We start from the raw sequence: 23600 nt of genomic DNA on the forward strand, positions 1-23600 counted from the left end.
TCAGTATTTAGCTTTTGTACTGCTGAATGGAAAAAACAGAACGGAAACTGGACAAATGTAAATTGATTGTGTTGTATTAATGGTGGCAGTCCATCAGGCAGAAAAAGAGAAAGATTCACTTCCTTTGATTTTAATTAACATGTAATTAAACCTCCATCATCTCAATATTTTTATGTTGCAAATGAAATAAAGTTAATAATCTTCCTAAATTAAAAAACTATAACTGAGTTATCTCTTATTGAAAAGATTTTAACACCAATTCTTTTACCTCTACTTCATTTAAATTTTGACAAAATGTCCAAGCTCATTAGAAGGATATTTTAACACAGTTAGCATGATTGCACCTACGGTTCAGCAACTTCACTGTATATAATACTTTAATTTACCGATTGGACCTATTTTTCTTGTCTGTGTCTTACTTTTGCAGTAATGAAACTGTATCAAAAAAAGAATTAACGTGTGAACAGTGTCAATCAATAGTTGGAACCCAAAGCCTGCATTACTAAGCTTTAGTGGATAATCAAGTTTGACTGGAATATCAGCATTTGGATTTCACAGAAAGCTGATATTTTCATTATCTTGAGGGAGCCAGCAAGCAGTACGTGATCTGCCATCATACTAATAGCTTCAGTGTGTAAAGAGAGGAAAATCAATATGGTTTTGATCACCAGGGTTATTAACAAACGCTTTTGCTAATAAACCACTTTCTCTAAGATCTTTTTTTTGCTGAGGTGTAAAAGTCTTTTTTGTATTGTTTTCTTTCTGGATTTATTTATCTGGTGGTGTTTCCCACTATACCTGTCTTAACTCAAGGGTAAACTCTGTGGATAGATTGTCCGGAGGATACATTGGTAGGACAGACACGCTTTGCTGTGGGCCTTTTTTTCTCTTTATACTGGGCCAGGTGTTGTATTCAGATTCCCCTTGAAAGCTGTCCTCTGTTATGCCCTAAGCTTTTTTTTTTTTTATGAATTCCTTTTTGATGAAATGATCTGCTGTGCCAAAGCATATAAAGTGCAGCTGGGAGGTGACAGTGTAAGGGGGGGTTGCAATGTGCAAAAAGTGCTGCAGAGGCTTGCTACTAATATTCTGACTTCTATCTGTTGTCAGAACATGTGGCATAACATAACGATACTCAAGGACGATATGTCCAAAAATTCAATTACTGGGCCCTGGGGGGGCTCAAAGCTGTCCAGTGTCCTGTTTCTCAAACATGACTTAACTTTTAATGCCTAACATTAAGTTAGCTAGATAAAAATATCTTGTTTATTCTAATCAGGCTAACTTGGTAGATTTGTTAATCTTGGTCAATTAGTTAAGTTCTGATCATAATGTTGCGATATTGATTCACTGGAATGGCCCTGGGGGTACACACATCCCATTTTTATTGTTGCTTCAGAGTATTTAATTTAAAGTTGAGGAATCATTTTAGTGTTTTTTATATGAAAACAATGTATGTTTGCAGGTTAATTGGACTGATAACAATCATTAACTTTTAGTTGAATATATTTCATGCTTTGCTCAATATACAGTATGTTGCAGTGGGTCTGTCTTTCTTTATGTGTGTATGTATTGATTTTTGCATATTAAAATTAGACATTTATTTTTCCACTAAAACAATAATAAGTATAACATCATAAAGGCACTAAGTGTGTAATATTCATTCTTCAGGATGACAAGGATTAAATGGATTAGGTAAAAAGCGCCTCTAACTGTGTGTGTTAGTCTTATTATTACAGCCTACACCTTTCTACAGGTCATGTTGAGAAGTAGATTATTGCTTAAATGTGGCCCATTTCAGACTGCAGTGTGAACTGTCCGCGGCCTAAAAGCGACCCGCATGTGCAGAAGAATAACAAGACATCACACGTCAAGTTAGCTTCGGTTAGCTCCCACTTGCTAACGCTCCCAATTTTAATTGGAGACTCCCATATTTCATTGCCCTCTCATGGGTGAATCACATGGGTGTTCACAACTTTCTGTTTGTTTCATCAAGGTTTCTGGCACTATACAACGCATCTGCCACACAACTCTGTCTCCCTCTCTCTCTCCACTGTGTGGCACAGACACGAGTAGCAAGCATCAATTCCGACCTGAGTGTCCGGACAGTTTAAAAAGATCTGATCTGTATCGTATTTGGACCACATGTGAACATGTGGCCCAAATCCAAACTGGAAAAGATCAGATTCCATGTGACTTGGCCTGTTCACACTGTTATAAAAAGATCAGATCTGAGTCACATATGGGCAAAAAAAATAAATAAATCAGATTTGGGTCACTTTGGCCTGCAGTCTGCAGCCTTAGAGAGGGGGTCCTTGCAAATGCAAACTCATCACAACATTTCAAACTCTAAACAAGTTGAAAATCACTGATGCAGCCTATTTTGTCATGCATAAATATTTAATTCTTGATTGTGAAAAAAACAATTGTGATTCTTAAGCCACTAGATGTTGATAATTTCTTATCTAAAATCACAATTACGTATATCACCATTTTTGTGTTCGTGCCTGAAAGAAGAGAGGCCATTTTTATCTTAATACTTGCTCACGCTTCAGTGAACTGAAATATAGGTGTGCTTAAAATCCTCAACAAGCTAACTCAGTTATCCACATACAAAGAACAGAGCCCCAGGACTGGTCTTGGAGAGGACTTTAGGAAATCACGATGAGGTGCAGGAATGTGTGTGGTAAGTTTCTGTAAACTCTGTAAACCCCAGAGAGGCTAATGTTACTTACAGTCACTGCACAATGACTTGCCACCCCAGCTGCAGCCAGGAAGCCTTGGCAGAGTTCACACATATATCCAGTCTCTGAGGACGGCAAAATTAACCTCAGAACCACATCAAACCTTTTTCTGGCGAGAGAGGGGCTGATAATGATGACAGACACTAGGCTCTCTTGGTCCTCTGGGAGGAGATCAGTGAAGAAAAGTGAGACGTGTTAGGACTCACAGCAAACACTGCTGATTTAGTGGTATGACGGGATGAGTGGGTGTTTGGACGGCAAGAATGGAGGTGGCGGGGAAGGGGGGGTATGAAAAAGCACATTGTCAGATACTATCACTCTCCCCAAAGGAACAACGTCATGTCCCTCAGCACCTGCCTGAGCGCTGACAATGACATTTATCCATGCTGCTATGACTAAAGCACAGGCCAGACGACCCTGTCTGAACACCAATCCACCGACTGGCCCATCTAGGCGGCTGCGCTGAAATGAAGCTGTCATTCGTGCCATGGCTCTTTCACTGTGTCACTCTGTAGGGAGAGATTGATGCTCTTCCCTTTTTTCGCTCCTATTCATCGCAGCTCCTGCGGTGGGATTAGCTGATTTGAAACGTTGATGAAGTTCAGACAGCTCCAGCTGGGCACAGAGATACATCTTCATTAAGCTGCAAAGTGCTCCTAAAACATTATCATTAGTCTTCAAACCGCTGGATGGCAAGCTGCGGTCCAGAGCTGGACTGCCACATATAGGCTTGTCATTTTAAAAGCAGACTGTGGCAACATGTGTCAGGCTTCTCTCTGCTTTGATTAAGCCATATGGTTCTGAGATGGGTGATGAACTTTTACAATATGCCTTCAGAAGTTTCATCAGTACATATTTCACAAGCGCAGTGGCATGTTCAGTAAAATTCAGACATCAGGAGTGCTGTCAAGATCGTACACGTTAGAGCTAGTGTACACGAGAAAGGGAATGCTGCTTTCACATACCCTGTCTTATCAAAATTATGTTTATATAATACTGATTTGTTTTCCCAGTTCCAATTTTAGTCAAAGATATTCCTTGGTTGGATTATGTTCCCTGACAGCGTTTTCATGTAGATTTGTACATTTATGTACTGCACATTAGTCATAGGTAGGGTGGTGGGTGGATGGTGGGCGGACAAAACTCAAGCTTCAAGATCTAGATATTTCCTTTAGGAGCTGGTAGAGACCGAAAACAGAGCTAAAAGTGAGCAAATATTGGACATGAATCAGGTGGATGTAAACACGACTCAACTCAAATGCTAATATTGGCATGTAATTGCTAGTTGTGTAAATAAGCAACTGTTTGCAGGCTTTAACATCATCAGTTCACACTACAATGAAACATTAAGCTGAGCAGCAAGAGCGGGGATTATCGATACTTACTCCCCCCTCTTAGTTAAGGTGGACTCAGAGCCTACAAGTGGATGCTGAGTAGGGCTGGGTAACATTTCAGTTTTGTCCATTCCAATTCCCCTTATCGAATCCAGTTCTTATCAAATCTTGTTTCCGATTCCAATAGGTATAAACAGTCAACTTTAAACAGCGAGGTTCATTTTAGTGCTCATTTAGCGGACGCTTTTTATCCAAAGCGACTTACAATTGCTATACATGTCAAAGGTCGCACGCCTCTGGAGAAACTAGGGGTTAAGTGTCTTGCTCAGGGACACAATAGTGGATGGGTCACAGTGGGGGATTGAACCCGGGTCTCTCACACCAAAGGCATAGTCTTATCCATTGCGCCATCGCCATTTTAACTTAATGTATAAAAATAAATATGACTGACCAGTGTGATCAGAGATCTTTATGCTGTTTCTGATGTGCTATAACTCCTAAAGTCCAAGGATATTTTTATAGCAGTAGTATCTACTGTATAATGCATTTTACTAAACGGAGGAGACTCAGCCGTAGCAAGGGGATGTAACCACTTCACCACAAACCTTGTCACCACTCGGTGATATTCATCCACTTTCTCCTTGCTCATATTCCCCTTCATGGCTAAAGTGAAAGGAGGAGTGTCTCTGGGGCCTCGTCTCTAAGAAAAATATATATTGGAAGCATTTGTAGACATCATTCGTTTCCCTTCAGTATAAAAGGTGAATGTCAGCTCACCTGTGTTTTGTACTTGAACGTGAGATGTTGCTACTGTTAGCGTTAGCTGTATCTGGGGAGTCATTGTAGCTGGAACACATTGAACACGGTGCGTTCCTTCAGATTCACGCCGTGCTGAAGTAAACGTTTCCTCCATCGCACCAAACCTCCTTACTGCAGGTGTTGCATTTTGCTGTGTCGTTCTCTTTTTTAGTGAAGCTAAGCCAAACTTTTGAGTGTTTGCTGCTGTGGTCCAAGAATGGAAACAGAAGATAAGTGAAACAATTATGGACTGTAAAATGCTCACTACAGAACAGCTGGGATCGCCAGTGAAATATACAAAAATGAAGGTGGGTACATGAGCAGCAGCAGCAGCAGCAGCAGAAGTGGCAGCAAGCAGTAGCATCACTTTTAGATGAGGTGTGACAGCAGGCATGCAGCAGTGAGAAGAGCACTGACGGCTTAGGTAAACTGCCACGGTTAACAGGGTGCATTGGATTTGTGATACAGTGGGTGGAGTATGCCATGTGAGTCTGGCACCTACTTGAGTTGGGCTGCCTGAACTGGCTTCATGGACTGCAGGTTTAAGAGATTAAGAATCACCATTTTAGGAACTTGCATACTATAATACCACAGGATAACTGGGGTTAACTTTATGGATACTGTGTTCTGATAACCTTCAGTGGCCATAATCAGTATTTTCATATTAACAATGTGTCACATGACTTCTTATATTTTATAAAGTGTCCCCACCTGACAGCGACTGCAGGGGCGGGGTGTAAAAACACTGCCGTCAAGTTGGACACATTCTACTTCCTGCTGAGTGCGTGAGCTTAGAACAATTACTGATCTCTTTGCCTTTGCACATGCAACTGCTGCCCCACAAGTGGCCAAAAATACAGTTAATGCATTCACAGAGTAATCTTTACAGACCATCGACGTAGGCATCCATCTGACATATCATCTGTATCACGTTAGAGATGTGTCAGAAATGATTTTACAGTATTTAACAGTATGATATGGTTTTACATACTGACTTTGAAAGTAAAGTCTGGGAACATTATGATTCCGTACACACTTTATCCAGGTAAAGGAACAAACAAGTCTATAAAAGCACCTTAGTAATTGGGTAGCATTCAATATCCTGCAGCAGCATGGGGGTACTGTGACAAAATACTAATAAGCTTTTGGAGTCAGGAGAAGAAGACAATGCATGTCTGAGTTTCTAGTTACTAACGTCGTAGGTGTTGGCCTCCTGGGAGGCAGTATTTGAAGAAAACAAATACCTAGTTTGTTTTTCTTCTTTCTTTTTTGGAGTGTGTTTCAAATTCAGGTGTTTTCTGCCTCAGTTGCCTGACTGTTTTAAAGGTAAATGGCCAGGGCTTTCTCTTTGTTGTGTATAACATAGAACAGCTTTATGTACATGAAAACACAGGTTCCCATTTCTTCTCAGTGCAAGCAACTTAGTAAATGTGGCCCTGAGAGAATTTCTGTTAACAGGCTTAAAATCACATGGTTGCTGGTTTGGATTTTGTAGGCTGGCTGGGAATACATGAGTGGGGGAAGTGAAACATAAGTGGCAAATCTTTGGCTTCTGGGACATGTGTGGAATATACACTTTATTAAGTACACCTGTTCAGTTGCTTGTTAACACAAATAGCTGATCAGCCAATCACATGGCAGAAACTCAATGCATTTAGGAACGTGGTCAGTTTAACTTGCTGAAGTTCAAACAGAGCATCAGAATGGTTGTTGGTGCCAGACGGGCTGGTCTGAGTATTTCAGAAAGTCCTGATCTACTTGAACATGACAATGAGTTCCACTGTACTTCAGTGGCCTCCAGAGTCACCAGATCTCAATCCAATAGAGCACCTTTGGGATGTGGAGGAACGGGAGATTCTCATCATGGATGTGCAGCCGACAAATCTGCAGCAACTGCGTGATGCTATCATGTCAATATGGACCAAAGTCTCTGCGGAATGTTTCCAACACCTTGTTAAGGCAGTTCTGAAGGCAAAGGGGGTCCAACCCAGTACTAGCAAGGTGTACCTAATAAAGTGGCCGGTCAGTGTATCTGCAGAGGGACATTTTATGGTAAATGCAACACAAGAAAATTATATTATTAACAACAAGAAAATAATGTCTGGCTTAGGGTCACTGACCGAGGGGTCCAAGGGATTTGGGGGCCCTAACCGCATCTCCTTTGTGGAAACTGACTGTTATGAAAGGATAAGTCAGAGTTAAGATGTACAATCTTTTTTTATTAAAAAATGTTCAGTGGTCATTGGTTCCTGCTAAAGACATAAATCTTTAAAAACAGCTAATAGATATGGCTCAGTCATTTCCAAAATCAGCAGGTCACTGTAGTTTTTAACAAACATTACTTTAACAGCAGGACATTGTGATGGTTTTGGTTTTGAGTATGCTTATATCCTATTTTATTTTGGTCTTTCTGTGTTTTCCCATTCTCTGTATTAGATCTTGTTTGTCTTTCATTTATTTAGTCTTTATTCTGTGGTAGTCTCATTCTGTGTTTCCTGTTTTACTTTGTTACTTACCTCTCCTCACGTTTCTGATCACTTCACTTCCTACCCTAGTGTATTTTTACCGCTTGTTTGATTGTCAGATCTGCCCTAATGAGTTTCACCTGTGCCACGTGATTTTTGGACTTTGGATTATTTGCCTGTCCTTTGCTGGATTTGTTTGCCTTTGTTCTGGATAGCTTACCTATGTTTTGTTATTTTTTTACCACTGCCAGCTACATCTACCAAGGCCTGTACCCTTTGGTTTCTTTATAATTAAAACCAAGTATAACTGGGTACAGGGGCATGTCCTACAAAGCAGGTTAGTGAGTTAACTTCAGGGTTATAACTGGGTTTTCAGTCCTACAATGGTGGTTCACTTCTTACATCGTCATGGTAACTTGCGCTGACCTGCTTTTATTTGTCATATTACAGTTTGGTCTTCATTTGTAAAATATGCCGCTCTGCTGCCAGTAGATTTGTCCATGTTGACAACAGGACAGTGTATGTGGGATAGAGTCCATATAAACTACAATGTTTGCAACAGTGTTGTTCATTGATGTGGTTTACTTAACACACACACACACACACACACACTACTCATTACAGATGGGTTTTGACAATAAGAAAAGTAAAAAGCAGTGATATCCTGTTCATGCTATTTTGATTCCTGATCCAAGTTCTTTCATCTAGATTATGTGCCTGTGACATGACATTTACTTTTATTTAAAATTATTCCCACATTACCTGCAAAGTACACACTAAGACACACACACACACACACACAGTATGCCTACTATACTGTACATTAAAATCAGTAAGGCGGTTTGTATGTCTGACAGCTAATGAGCTCTGCTTTAAGAACATATAACCTGCATCACAGGTTTCCTTTGATAGTTTCCTATAATTTAGTCTAGTGGCGTATAAAATGTTGTACATATTGGTGGAGATAAGTGTCAGTGTGGATCAGCTGTGGCATATTGGAAAGGAGCTAGACATCCTCTATTCATCTCCAGTGTGAACAAAATAAAGAGATTAGGTCAGCACAACAGCAGAACTTTACAGCTATAGTCAACCTGCAAAATATTGCTAGAAAAGATGCAATACAGGAGGGCTGCTGCTATATGAAAAGGGAGGACGTAAAGGTGTCTTTGCCCAAGGGCCCATTCTCCCACCTCTGTGATCATTATAACCTGAAACAAGCACAATGAACCTGTATCGACTGGGGCAACTGTCTACTGACTTTATAGAGTTTCATTTTTTCTAAGGAGCGTGGTGCAATTACAGACAATATGGCCTTAAGCCAAGCTTCTAAACTCCAGCTGCACCTGTGGAGCCACTCACTGGCAACCAACAGGACACTAGGGATGTTCTGGTTAGAAATTGTACTGGACAACGGTGTGATCTCGGTCCATAATGAATTCACTTGTTCAAATGAAAATGCGTAAAAAAAATACATGCATAAAGCTGAACTGATGTCACTGTTCTTACTTCGATCTGCAGCAGTGCATCCTCTCTTTGGCGGAGCACTTCCACGTCCTCCTCACTGATCTCAGACAGGAACGCCTGAGCTCCTCCCTCTGAGCCTACTGCTTCTCCAAACAGTGGGCCCTCCTCGATCTGCTCTGTGGATGGGGTCTGGGGACTCTGTAGCAGCACACATAAACACACAAACAAACTCTAGGTTAGATTTGATACTAGACTATAGTTACAGTGGTAGTAGATACAGCAACAGTAAAGTTACTTTTCTGAGCGATGCCTGGCAATGTTGGTGTTCTGCGTTTTGATTGATTGATTGGCCCAGACTAAATAGTTAACTTTGAACCTAACCGTTTTTTGTTAACTGATCTGTTCACTAGTTGTAAAGAGGCATATTATTCAGGGTACTCATCCACTAGTAGAATTAGCCTAAGCGGAGGTTCTGTGGTTGCCATGGTCACATGTCAAGCTGCGGCAGCAAGTTGAAAAAAGTTTAACAATCATCAACTCAGAGCATGTGGCAAATAGTAGTGCATGAGAGCAGCAACTGCTCACTGTCTGAAAGTACCTCAACAGAACAGTGTTAGTAGTAATACAATACTAACAACAACAGTAGCAGCAGTATTAGAAGTATTAGAAGTACTAATGATGCAGTAATAGAACGGGACCATACCTATCAAGATTGTAATGAATATGAAGTAATTTAGGTCAGGTGGGTCACAGATAGGAACCAGGAGCACCAGAAGACCTCTAGTAGTAAGGGATCTATTTTTTCACAAGTTTTGTACCACGTTTTTGCCATAAATGTAAACAGTCTTGTGGCAAGATGACTGGTCATTTGCACTCAGTTTTCTTTTTAGACTTAAAAATATAATATGGGTTATCTAAATTTTGTGCACTCATATTCAGTATCCAGTGGTGAAAATATATATATATAAAGTGCATTTCCTCAAGTAGTGTACTCCAGTACTAACCTGACCTACTTTGCTCAAGTATTTCCATGTTTTCACTAGAGTTTAAGGGTCGGTGTTGTACTTTTTATTCTACTACATTTATTTGACAATTGTAGTGACTTGGTACTTGGCAGATTTTATAAACAAACCTTTATTGATGCACTCTTCTTGATTAAACTACTTAAGTGTGTATGGAGTAGTTAGCTTTACCATAACCAGCTACGACATTAAAAGCGTTGCCAAGCCCACACTTGTGGCCCTTGCGTCTATGCATAAAAATATAAAAATCTAGCGGTTGGGTGAGGGTGTAAATTCGCACACATGGTGCTGCATGTGCAAACAGAAGCACAGGGAAGGGAAGGAACATAATAGTCAGAGAAATGCCTAGTTGAATTTTTGCATTGCTAATGTGCTCCACCTTTTCGTGGCTGACTGTGCAGCTAATTCATGGTAGAGGGGCCAGTGTGGGTTAAAGCACAAGGACTAACCCGGGCTGAGTCACAGCGCTCTGTCTACTGACCACAATATGACTCACCAGTCCTCAACAAACTCTGCAACATTGTGCTCACTCCTCCGCAAACATATGCTCAGGAATATATTAGTACATTACCCAAATGGGAAAGACTCTAAAGTCAATTATTCTGACATTTTATTGTGTTGCAAGTTCACATGCTGTTAAAAAGTTTGCTCAGTTTCTCGAGTTTCCAGCTGTCGATTCTAGTTGACTGATGACGCAAATTTAAACATGTGGGTGGAAAGCAGTCAGCATTTGCGTTGATCTGCAAAATGTATGTCTAAATGCATATATAAAGCATTCCAAACGTCAGGACGCCTCTCATCATTTGCTTTTCATGAACTGAAAAAGCCCTCCAGTTCATCTACAGCAGAAGATACAGACTCTTCCTACTGCCACTGTTCATACTAGGTGTAGCAGTAGTTTCACCAATTTGTTCTCACTGAACGCACTCACTGATTAGTGAACTGCTATGCATCGAGGGTAGACAGAGTTATATAATGTAGCATCCACCTCACCGCCCCCAAAGCCCTTTACCACTAACGCTTGCAGTATAAAAGACCCTGACAATATGCCTTCAGAGGGATATAAAACTGTAATATGTTCAACTCTCCCCTCTATGAAAAAGATGGATTTTTAGAGGCTCTTTGTGAGCAAAATGGTTCTTGACAGGATTGTTACTGTCCAGCCAGTTGAAGCTGTAAATGATTTTCCATTCAGTCTAGCAGCAAGGTGGTGTTCAAGATGGTGTCCTTCAATCAAAGGAGTCAAACCGCCACCCCACTGAAGTACTATTGAGTGAGACACACCCAATGTGCTGTTCTGAGCTGAACTCACAACCGTCTCCATAGTGATGCAGGTGACAACATTGGTAAACTTATTTGGTTATTATTGCCAAGAGTTAGATGAGAAGATTAATGCCACTCCTGTGCCTGCATGCAAAATATGAAGCTACAGCCAGCAGCTAGCTGACCACAAACACTGGAAAGAGTTAGCCTGGCTATATCCAAAGGTGCATACCAACACCTCTAAAGCTCACTAATTAAAGGAGACCTATTATACTGCATTTCCAGTTCTATATAGTTGTTCTGTGACTCCTGAATGGCAGCTTTAGTAGCCTCTGTCTGAAACAAGCTGTAGATGCTCCTGTCTCTTTAAGCCCCCCCCCCTCTCAAAGCCCACTGTCTTCTGATTGGCCAAGACCTGAAGTATTTTACCACGCTGTTGTTGCTGCTGAGCGGTACAGACTGATTGTACGTAGCTGTACGGAGCAAATGACCATATATGGAACACCGGCTCCGTCTAGCTCCGTATGTCGTAGAATGGAGCCTTTGGTAGAAAAAGCAGTTGAAAACAGGAACAGACTGTTCTCATCTCGGGGCGTCCAATACCAACGCTTTCAGAAAAAGTGACAAAGTGTAGTTATTTGACGCTAAAGGTACCCTTCAGTGCTCTGGGGCGTCTTGTACAGACCGAAGTGCTAGCCAGCTAGTTACGTTTATGTTAAAGGTGTTGACAGCCCTCAAAAGCCCGCTACCCTTACCATAACAATCAGAAATGTTAGTGCCTAAACCTAAGCCACTGACTTTATGCATATTGACTGGCTAGCCTCCTTTGTGTAGCTGCGACGCAGCAAATGGTGGCGTTTCAAACCGACACAGAACCTTTAGCGTCAAATAAGTACGCTTTGTCACGCTGTCTGAAAGCGCACTGAGATGAGAACGTGTTGAGTGTTCAGGAGGAAATCTGAGGTTTTTGGCTCACAGGGATTTCTTTTAAATACTTTTACCTCATTATTTGAGGCTTTGGCCATGTCTAACATGAACATCCAACATTGTAACGTTGTAGATAAGTCATAAAATATGGAAAAGCATAATAGGTCTCCTTAAACATATTGTATCTTGTTTCGATACAAAAACAGCAGTGTGAAATGACAAATTGCAAGATCAAAGTTTGCACCACTAACCTCCTGGATTCTCCGTTGGTCCCAACCAAGAAATAGTCCAGGAATAACATAAAAATCCAGAATTTTGACACTGCATGCTTCAGAAAATGTGGTTGTGTTTATTCCACTTTGCAAAGTGTTTTTATAAATGCTGTATGTGTTGTTAAATTGGTGAAGATGTTTTCTGAAACTAAATCCATACTACATACACTCTTAATGTACTGTCTTGACCTAAAGTATATTATAAATTCATAGATATGTTGCATTTCTTCCTGTTATATTTATTACTGTTGCTGCTGCAATCATCCCATTTACAAACAGAGATCAAGTTTTATTTTGTGTTATATTGTTTAAGTAATCTAAAATAAGACCTCATCACATGCAGTCGGTCTGTAACAAGGATGTACTTTCATTTGTTAAACACAAATACTGATTATAAGCAGGCCTACATAGTGAAAATAAAAAATCTATTTCCAGCTGCGCATAAGAGTTGGATGTGATGAATGAAGTCCACTGTAATATAACAGAGTGGAAAAGACTAGACAGAGCTTCAAAGGAGCCCTTGTGAGGATGCGATCGAGCAGAGAAATGCCATCTCATCATCCTGCTCTTTTATGAATGACAGTGAAACAAAAGGCGGCTTTTCACCCTGCATATCAGCTCACCTTCCTTTTGTCTGTCTGTGCTGGAGGGAGCAAGGCTCTTGAGCGCTCTGCAATTTTCTGAAAGAGAAGCAAATGAAGAGACAGGGTCAAGAAGTATATTCATATTCCTTATTAAAGAGCCCAGACGTTTTATTTTGCCTGCATGTGCAACAAGTAGCACTTCAGATGTACAAATTTCTGCCAATGTAGCACCTCCATCTATTTAACACTTATTAATAAGGATTCAATGACCATACCAATGAACTGATGAAAGCAAATGGAGATATTTTATTCATGGGTACCTTCTGCAGATCCCCATAGCGCTGCACCGACTCTGAGAGTTCAGTCTTTAGTCTGGTCAGGCGCAGACGGTCTTGCTGTGCAACAAAACAAGATTAGCTTTAATTAGTTTAAATGTTGTTTAATCTGCTGTTTATTTTTTCAAAATGACAATAAATGAGGGAGGAAGGGGAGCATAGCATACCCGTGAAGAGCCACTGATTATATCAGAGAGCTGTTTGATGAGTTGGCTTGTGCTGGTGATGACTTTGTTGGTTTGCTGCTGCATGGAGTGTCTGGGAAAAAGGGAGTAGATGAAAGACAGAGAGAAATTGAGAGAGAGACACACACACACACAAAGACAGCATTAATAGCCAATATGCCAATAATTCTACACAAAATTTGAGCTGATTTTGATCAATTCAATATTTTAATAATATTTTATACATTGTACCATTTTCAAAAATGACAAGCTCTAAGTGTAACAGGATTGACTGATTGACAAATTTTTCAGTTTGGCCCTAAATTCTGGAATAGTATGCCACTTACAATTAGATCTCTCCCTCCACTGATACCTTTAAAACCCGTCTAAAGATCATTTATTTTCTTTAGCCTCTTCATTGCCATCATGAGACATGCCTGACCACACTGATTTTTATTTGTTTATATTTTATCTGTTGTTTGTTTGTGCAATGCTGTTTGTGTTGATTTTATCAAGATATTCTATGCTTTTGTGCATATACTTATATCCTTCTATTTATGTCTGTGTTTTTATTTGGTCATGTTTGTGTTTATATTTCATCCTTCGTGTGTTTTTGTTTAATCTCTCTGTGAAGCACTTTGGTCAACATTTGTTGATTTTAAATGCACTCTGCTTGTTGACCTGACTAGACAATTCTAACAACAACTTGATTTGTATTTTTAAAGAGTGGAATTATTTCACCCAGTTGGCAGATTGTTTTCACGTGTTTTAAGAAAAGAAGATTTTAGAATGAAATAATATGGAACGTTGGATATTTTTAATGCCCCTAAGTGTACAATATGAACATATCCAAGTTTGACACCTCACAGTGGTAGTATTAAAAAGACACTGTGGCAGACATCACTATACATCACTAGTCCCAGTCGGCCCCTCCACATAGCCAACCCAGGGACACTAACGGAGATGGTTTGAAAGCAACACATGGACTGCACCAATGCTCCAGTTTACTCTTTGTACTTCCTTTAAGACATGTGCCATCAAAATGATTTGGAAGCACTGCTGAAACCAGCTACGGGTGGCACATATTAACATTTTTCTTCACCTCTGTGGACAACATCTAGATGTAGTTGCTCCACTGATCATCAGCACTACTAGGTTAGGTTTTGCTTAAATACACTAAGATACCCTGGTTAGTAAATTTTTTCTTGATTTTTTTTGTGTAGCTGCCTATGAATTTTGTGCTGCGACAACTGAACAATATTTATCTTAATGAAAAGCAAAATTTATTGGAAACAGCTTATCAACGTGCTGTTTAAATGCTCTGAGAAATAAGACATTGCACTGCAGTGCCCGCAGTGGCATAACCAAAGTCTACTTGAGCTATGAAGCTGATTGGACTATGATATTCAGAGGCTTTACAAACTGGAACAATTGACAACTGAAAATGTATATAATTAACAAATTATAAAAAAGATGATAGTAATAAATTGAATTTATCTTTTTTTGTCGGAGGGCCCACCAATCTCACAGTCTATTGGCCAGCCGCCCTGCTTTCATCCCTACTTCACGCAGTGATTGGTCAGCTGTGTGGATGTGACAAAGGAGTCAGGGTTTGAACTGAAATCGCTCTAGCTCTCTTTTTTCATTTTTGACCCTGTTATGGTCAGCGGTACCTTCCCTCCATTTCCTTGTGTTTCTGTCTGGTTCCCCTGTCTGTCTTCTGTGTGTGTGTGTGTGTGTGTGTGTGTGTGTGTGTGTGTGTGTGTGTGTGTGTGTATCTGGGTATGGCACAATCATGGGGAAGACTGCTGACTTGACAGCTCTCCACGACCATTGACACCTTGCACAAGGAGGGCAAGACACAAAAGGTCACTGCTAAAGAGGCTGGCTGTTCACAGAGCTCTGTGTCCAAGCACATTAATAGAGAGGCGAAGGGAAGGAAAAGATGTGGTAGAAAAAAGTGTACAAGCAATAGGGATAACAGCACCCTGGAGAGGATTGTGAAACAAAAGCCATTCAAAAATGTGGGGGAGATTCACAAAGAGTGGACTGCAGCTGGAGTCAGTGCTTCAAGAACCACCACGCACAAACGTATGGAAGACATGGGTTTCAGCTGTCGCATTCCTTGTGTCAAGCCACTCTTGAACAAGACACAGCGTCAGAAGCGTTTCATCTGGGCTAAAGACAAAAAGGACTGGACTGCTGCTGAGTGGTCCAAAGTTATGTTCTCTGATGAAAGTAAATTTGCATTTCCTTTGGAAATCAAGGTCCCAGAGTCTGGAGGAAGAGAGGAGAGGCACAGAATCCACGTTGCTTGAAGTCCAGTGTAAAGTTTCCACAGTCAGTGATGGTTTGGGGTGCCGTGTCATCTGCTGGTGTTGGTCCACTGTGTTTTCTGAGGTCCAAGGTCAACGCAGCCGTCTACCAGGAAGTTTTAGAGCACTTCATGCTTCCTGCTGCTGACCAACTTTATGGAGATGCAGATTTCATTTTCCAACAGGACTTGGCACCTGCACACAGTGCCAAAGCTACCAGTACCTGGTTCAAGGACCATGGTATCCCTGTTCTTAATTGGCCAGCAAACTCGCCTGACCTTAACCCTATAGAAAATCTATGGGGTATTGTGAAGAGGAAGATGCAATACGCCAGACCAAACAATGCAGAAGAGCTGAAGGCCACTATCAGAGCAACCTGGGCTCTCATAACACCTGAGCAGTGCCACAGACTGACTCCATGCCACGCCGCATTGCTGCAGTAATTCAGGCAAAAAGAGCCCCAACTAAGTACTGAGTGCTGTACAAGCTCATACTTTTCAGTTGGCCAACATTTCTAAAAATCCTTTTTTTGCATTGGTCTTAAGTAATATTCAAATTTTTGGAGGTACTGAATTTGGGATTTTCATTAGTTGTCATTTTTTAATCATCACAATTAAATGAAATAAACATTTGAAATGTATCAGTCTGTGTAGAATGAATGTATACATTATACAAGTTTCACTTTTTGAATGGAATTACTGAAATAAATCAACTTTTTGATATTGTAATTATATGACCAGCACCTGGTAAATGTTCATTTCTGTCTCTGATGAGCAGTTGGCACCTTAGCCTCTACCATCAGTGTGCAAATGTGAAAGTGCATGAATGGTCGGGAGACTAGAAAAGCACTATAGAATTACAGACCATTTAGTAACGCTTTAGTCTGTATTGTGCACTTGGGCTAACAGACACAACAATGTCACTTTTTACATGTAAAACCAAGTACAAAACACAATGAAAGTCTTCCATGAACAGAGATCTGGAAATGTGCACCATAATACCCATATTTTAAACAATATCCTGTTATCCCTTCTCCATCTTTTCATTCTACCTTCCAGTGTTGTAATAAACACTTTTGCCTAACTAAAACCAAACTACTTTCCACACTGGTTATTTTCTACCATGACCCGAACCTTACTGTCAATCAGGTACAAAGCTAGCTATCTAGATGTATGCTCCTACTACCAACCTTAATTAAAAGAAATGAGTTTTCACCCTTAAGTGGATTTGACATTGGGCATTTTGGGAACCTTGGGAAATCACTGGAAAGATGTTTTTGCCAAAAAAGTACAACACTACATCTTAAAAATAAATAAATAAATAAAAAAGCTAACCTTTGCAGGACTCTTTGGGCTAGCCTTTCTATCAGGTATGTATGGCTGAGATTACATTTGACCAGCTGAGTGACTGAGTGCTAACAGCTGTCTGAAGCAGGTGTATAGTGAAACACAGCCAAATCCTCTCTGTTTTTACTCTGCCAGGATGAAAGGTTGAAGGTGCAGCCATATTCATAACTCTCCAGCATATCCACTGAAAGTCAGGGTTAAGACAGTTATTAAATATCTATGCTGTCAGGTCATGCTGACAGGCTTACAGGAGCCTCGCTTCCCCCAAAGGCCGACTCCCATCCTCCAGACTTGACACTACAACAGGCTGCCCCACAGAGATAGGCAGCCACACAAACACACTTCGGCTGCTGCATACCCTACTCAAATATTGATCTACGTTTAGCTGGTAGCAGGAGGAGCAGACAGAACATAGTGCACTGGGGCTAGAAGGAGCATGTCACTATAATTCTGTGTCTGTTGTGGAAAAAAGCCAAAGTGTCACAGTGGAAAATACCTGAAAAACATCAACATCCTATCTGTGCAGAGCAGGGTTAAAGAGTGGAAGAGTCAGGGAAGTAGACAGGGTAGAAGTTAATTTTGCTGCTAGAAATAAAAGTTTTACTGTAAGGAAATAATTAAATTGGACTGCAGCCAGTGTGTCTCCCAGGCCAAAGTCATAACAGACAGAAATAGTGTCTTCTATGTGAAGAAGTTTTACACTTATAATCTAATCACTATTTAAGGCTTTAAATAGCCAGAACGCTGTCTTACATCACAGCTATAAGGTGATGGAAAATCTGTATGTGCTTGAGATCAGTTAGTGTGATAATATAAATTGAACATTCCAAAGAATGGAGTTTTGTATTTTACTTACTTGGCTAACTTCTCCTGGGCTAAGTATTGTACATACTGTAATTTGCCTATATGAGCAGGCATTAAAGTAAAGAATGCTGCATGATCAGGAATGCATTCTGCTCCCAGACACACCAGTCTCTGACTGAATGTGTGTGCGCACTCACAGCAGAAAGATTAACAAGTGCTAAACCTCAGTCTGATGTGTCATCGTTTAGCTTCACAGCTAAACGATGACGCATCACATGTCTTCACAACATGAAGGATTACTTTGAAATCACAGCCAGCTAATGCTCCACCACGTTACCCACTAAAATTACACAGCGGAGTACAGACTGTACGGTTGGCTCTCTGCATTAGGGATATGGAGGACTGACAAATAGAACTGAATGTGAATGTCTTGCTGTGATGCACAATGTGAAACATATGGAGACTTTGATTTTAGAAACACCTTTTTAATGCATCACACAATCATCGAGTCATTCAAATAGTTGCCCCCCCCATGACAGAATCCCACTCATGAACCATGATGAATATGTAACCTTGTTTTTATTGTTGCAACCAACTTATAGGGTAACCATAGGTGTCATTTACAGTAATTTTGCCTAAGCACTCACAGTTCTTTCCATCTTTTAGTGACTGCTGTTCAATCTCATTGTTGTTCAAAAGTTGTAGCTAACACTACAGTACTTTAGCTCAGCAGCTAGCGATGGTGTCTCCTTCTCGCTCTCCTACTTTCTCCTGCTTGGTGTGCCAGATGTTCAGTTATTCGTCATTCTGCCGCTGGTTGTCGAGGTGGTGTCCAGCAAGTTTATTAGTGGACCAAATCCATGACAACCCAGAGTTGAGACCAGGAGGCAGAGTCGCAGTCTAACACACTTCTCTGCTCCTCCATTTCGGGAGTTACTTAGTGAAAACCCTTTAGTGACGGTGTCTGCCCCCCCCCCACCATCGAAATTATTTAAATCAAAGGTAAACAGAAGAGGAGCTGTACATAAAAACCTCATAAATTAAAACCACAAGTGCAATAATGCAAACGAATAGGAAAATTAAATGTGGATTCTTAAACATCAGATCTCTCTCTTCTAAAGGTGTGCTAGTAAATGAACTAATATCAGATTATGATATTGATTTATTTTGTCTTACTGAAACCTGGCTGGGTGATGGAGAATATGTTAGCCTAAATGAATCCACCCCTCCCAGTCATATTAATACTCACATCCCTCGAGGCACAGGCCGAGGAGGTGGAGTTGCAGCTATCTTCGACTCTAGCCTACTAATCAGCTCTAAACCTAAACTAAACTATAACTCATTTGAAAGTCTTGTTCTTAGTCTTTCACACCCAAGTTGGAAATCACTGCAACAATTTCTATTTGTTATAGTGTACCGAGTACCTGGTCCGTGCTCTGAATTCTTATCTGAATTTGCAGAGTTTTTGTCAACTTTAGTCCTTAAAACGGACAAAGTTATTATTGTAAGGGATTTTAATATTCATGTGGACGTTGAGAATGACAGGTTCAGTACTGCGTTTATCTCTCTTGGATTCCATTGGCTTCTCTCAGGGTGTTCATGAACCGACTCACTGTTTTAACCACACCCTCGACCTTGTTTTAGTGTTCCCACAGAATCCCTCTTTATCTGACCACTGTTTGATAACTTTTGAGTTTGTATTGCTGAATTACACGCCATTGGGCAAATTTTCTGTCTGTCTGATAGTGGTGTAGCTAAATTTAAGGATGCGATTCCATCAGCTCTAAATTCATTATCAAGTAACAGAGGACTCCTATACTAATTTCAGTCCCTCCCAAATCGATCGTCTTGTTGATAGTGCAGCAGGCTCGCTGCGAATGACACTCGACTCTGTTGCCCCTCTAAAAAAGAAAATAATAAAACAAAGACGGTTAGCTCCATGGTATAATACTGAAACTCGCAAATTAAAGGAAATATCGCAGAAACTTGAGAGGAATTGGCGTTCCACCAAACTGGAAAATTCTCGTTTAATTTGGCAAACTTATAGGAAGGCCCTCCGTAATGCCAGAGCAGCGTACTACTCGTCATTAACAGAGGACAATAGGAACAACCCCAGGTTTCTTTTCAGCACTGTAGCCAGGCTGACAGAGAGTCACAGCTCTATTGAGCCAAGTATTCCCATAGCTCTCAGTAGTTACGACTTCATGAGCTTCTTTAATGATAAAATTCTAACTATTAGAAACAAAATTCACCAAGACCTGCCCTTAACTGGCACCAACTTATCTCTAAACTCAAGAACCTTAGAAACAGCTGTAGAACCAGATACATGTTTAGACTGTTTTGCTTCCCTCAACCTTTACTAACTTCAATAATTTCTTCATCTAAACCATCAACCTGCCTCTTAGACCCCATCCCGACTAATTTGCTTAAAGAAGTTTTACCGTTAGTCAGCACTTCTATACTAGATATGATCAATCTATCTCTATCAACAGGCTATGTACCACAGTACTTTAAAGTAGCTGTGATTAAACCTCTTCTGAAAAAGCCCAAAGTTGATCCAGATGTTTTAGCCAACTATAGACCTTTATCTAACCTTCCATTTCTCTCTAAGATCCTGGAGAAAGCAGTTGCTAAACAGCTGTGTGACTTTCTACAGAGCAATAGTTTATTTAAGGATTTTCAGTCAGGATTTAGAGTTCATCATAGCACAGAGACAGCACTAGTGAAAATTATGACCTCCTTATTGCATCAGACAAAGGACTTGTCTCTGTACTGGTTTTATTAGATCTTAGTGCTGCATTTGATACCACTGACCATCAGATCCTATTTATCAGATCGATTTCAGTTTGTACAAGTTAGTCATGGAGTTCCTCAAGGATCTGTCCTCGGACCAATCCTCTTCACTTTATATATGCTTCCCTTAGACAATATTATCAGGAAATATTCCATAAACTTTCATTGTTATGCAAATGATACTCAGTTATATCTATCGATCAAGCCAGATGAAACTCATCAGTTAGCTAAACTTCAAATGTGCCTTCAGGATGTTAAAACCTGGATGACCTGTAATTTTTTAATGTTAAACTCAGATAAAACTGAAGTTATTGTTCTGGGGCCCAAGCACCTCCATGACGCATTATCTAAAGATATAGTTTCCCTTGATGGCATCGCCCTGGCCTCCAGCACCACTGTGAGGAATCTTGGAGTTATCTTTGATCAGGACATGTCGTTTAAGTCTCACATTAAGCATATTTCAAGGACCGCCTTTTTTCACCTACGTAATATTGCGAAAATCAGGAATATTCTGTCTAAAAATGATGCAGGAAAAACTAGTCCATGCATTTACACATCTAGGCTGGATTACTGCAATTCGTTATTATCAGGCTGCTAGAAAAAGTCCGTTAAGACTCTTCAGCTGATCCAGAATGCTGCAGCACGTGTTCTGACAGGAACCAGGAAAAGAGATCACATTTCTCCTGTCTTAGCTTCTCTGCATTGCCTTCCAGTAAGCACCATCTTACCTTAAAAAGCTCATAGTACCTTGCTACCCCACCAGAGCACTGCGCTCCCAGAATGCAGGGTTACTTGTGGTTCCTAGAGTCTCCCAAAGTAGAATGGGAGCCAGAGCGTTCAGCTATCAAGCTCCTCTCCTGTAGAACCAGGTTCCAGTTTGGGTTCAGGAGGCTGACACCATCTCCACATTTAAGAGTAGGCTTAAGACTTTCCTCTTTGATAAAGCTTATAGTTAGGGCTGGCTCAGGTGAGTCCTGAACCATCCCTTAGTTATGCTGCTATAGGCCTAGACTGCCGGGGGATTTCCCATGATGCACTGAGCTCCTCTCTCCTCTACTTTCTCTCCCTCTGTATGCAACCTCATCCCATTATACTATAATCATTAACATTACGATTATTATCATTAACATTACTATACATATCTATAGCATTTTTCATTTAATCTATAGCAACATCACCTTTACTGTCTGTACCTCTGTGTGCCCCCCGACCCCCCCCCCCCATTCATATATTTCAGCATTTAATATTTCCTCAAAACTGTGTTAAAATTTTCTCATCATCTTTTTGACCATTGTCAAGCCTCGTGACACACTTCTGAGCCTTTATGAACTACAGAGATTAATGTTGTACTTATATAAATTGGGGTACTTGTGAGACACATAAAAAGTGGTTAAAATATGTGTGGCAGAGGTCCAGATATCGTGACTTTTATTACCTAGAATGGGTCACGCTCCAAAAACATTGGATCATACTGGACTGGAACCTGGACCCCGCTGGGTCTGCATTTTGGGGCCTATAGAGTATCAGCATTACAGTCCGCCTCTGACTGAGCGGCTAACTCCCCACCAACATGAATCGCATGAAGATTGTTAACTGACACAGCTCTTTGAGACTTCTTATTAGAGGCTTAAACATGATTTTCAAAGAATCCCATCAAGTGTTTTTAATACCTAGAACTCGTCCATTGTTTTACAGCTATCTCTTCAACAACTGTGTATAGGAACAATTGTGACTGCTCCTGCTATGCTAAAAGTCACCTCACCGCATAGTAGAAAACTGTACTACTTGTAGAAAACCTAATGTACCTTAAATATGGCTTAATGGTTGTACAGTCTGTCAACAGCAACTTTCTATAAACAGATGGAAAATTATGTTAAGTAGGTAGAAGTAGCAAAGGGAATCCTTCAAAAGTTGCAGTCTAAAAATACAATCTGAGCTGTGCTTCAGTGCTGATGAGCTCTGATGGATCATCCATGAGTCAGTGGAAGCCCCGCCCACCACTGCCCCACTGTTACCAAACAATAGGAGTTCGCCCACTACTGAGCACCCCCGAGAAGACCTCTGCAGTATCACCGCACAGTGATACATCTGCTCGTCACACTCTTCCCCCACAACTAGCTCGAGAGCCAGGCACCCAGAAACGGCATGCAAAAGATTGGAATTGCTCACACTGTGAATTTCAATCAGTCACCTCTGCTGTATGTTTCTCCTGCCTGCTCTGTGTTTGGTATTCCTTTGAGGTCTGGTTGGCCCTGGTGAAGGAGAACTGAGGAGTCTGGAAGCAGCTGGCTGCAGGGGGAGGTGTGAAGGATGGAGTGGGTAGGGTGTGGGGATGACACTGTGGTGGTGGTGAGGGGTGCTGTTCTGACTGCAATCATAGTTTCAGGGCTTTACAGGATGTCGTGGCGCTTATACTGGGCTCTGATAACAAACAAACACAGGACTTTAGCCAAGGAGACTTTGTGGAACTAAAAGTAAATGATTTCTTTTAGGTTGGTTATGTAAATGAACATAGGTTATGTCAGTGATGTAACTGAACTCTTTTACTGAAAGTAGTTTTAGTGCCTAAACATAATCAAAGTGTGACTCTTCTGTATGGAGGTTTAGGTCCCCTTATTGAAATATATTCCATGTTGTGTGTCACAGTGGCAAATGATGCAGCAGCTTGGACAGCTCCTTGGAGTCCCATCAAAAAAATTGCATTTTATTTCCTTGCCTTCTCTCACCTAAGACCACTACAACGATGTCTGCCGTGACACTGACCCATAGAAGCACAGAACGCTCTTGAACCATAAATATGGCAAGACCGGTAACCATCACCTACGTTGTGTTTGGTCTGTGCTCTTGTTGCTGTGTCAGTAACAACACTAGGGTTGGAAAATACCCACAATCCAGCATCATAAAGATACTACTGAAAATGATATTGGCTTGTCAGCCATAGCTGGAGAAAATAGCTCTTCAGTGTAATTT

General features: G+C 40.7%; 1 protein-coding gene across 1 annotated transcript in view; it reads right to left on the reverse strand.

The window, feature by feature from the left end:
• Positions 1-23600, reverse strand: part of tsnare1 (T-SNARE Domain Containing 1) — a 182652-nt gene that overhangs the window by 81898 nt on the left and 77154 nt on the right. Inside the window, exons 5-8 of the mRNA XM_038712303.1 lie at positions 13376-13466; positions 13194-13268; positions 12913-12969; positions 8848-9003 (exon numbers count right to left, since the gene is read on the reverse strand). Coding sequence (XP_038568231.1) covers positions 8848-9003; positions 12913-12969; positions 13194-13268; positions 13376-13466 — 379 coding nt within the window. The remainder of the gene's footprint in view (positions 1-8847; positions 9004-12912; positions 12970-13193; positions 13269-13375; positions 13467-23600) is intronic.

Source organism: Micropterus salmoides, unplaced genomic scaffold, assembly GCF_014851395.1.
Source record: "Micropterus salmoides isolate LMB-PRFRI ecotype aquatic unplaced genomic scaffold, ASM1485139v1 Ms_hic_scaffold_11, whole genome shotgun sequence".
NCBI classification, from domain to species: domain Eukaryota; kingdom Metazoa; phylum Chordata; class Actinopteri; order Centrarchiformes; family Centrarchidae; genus Micropterus; species Micropterus salmoides.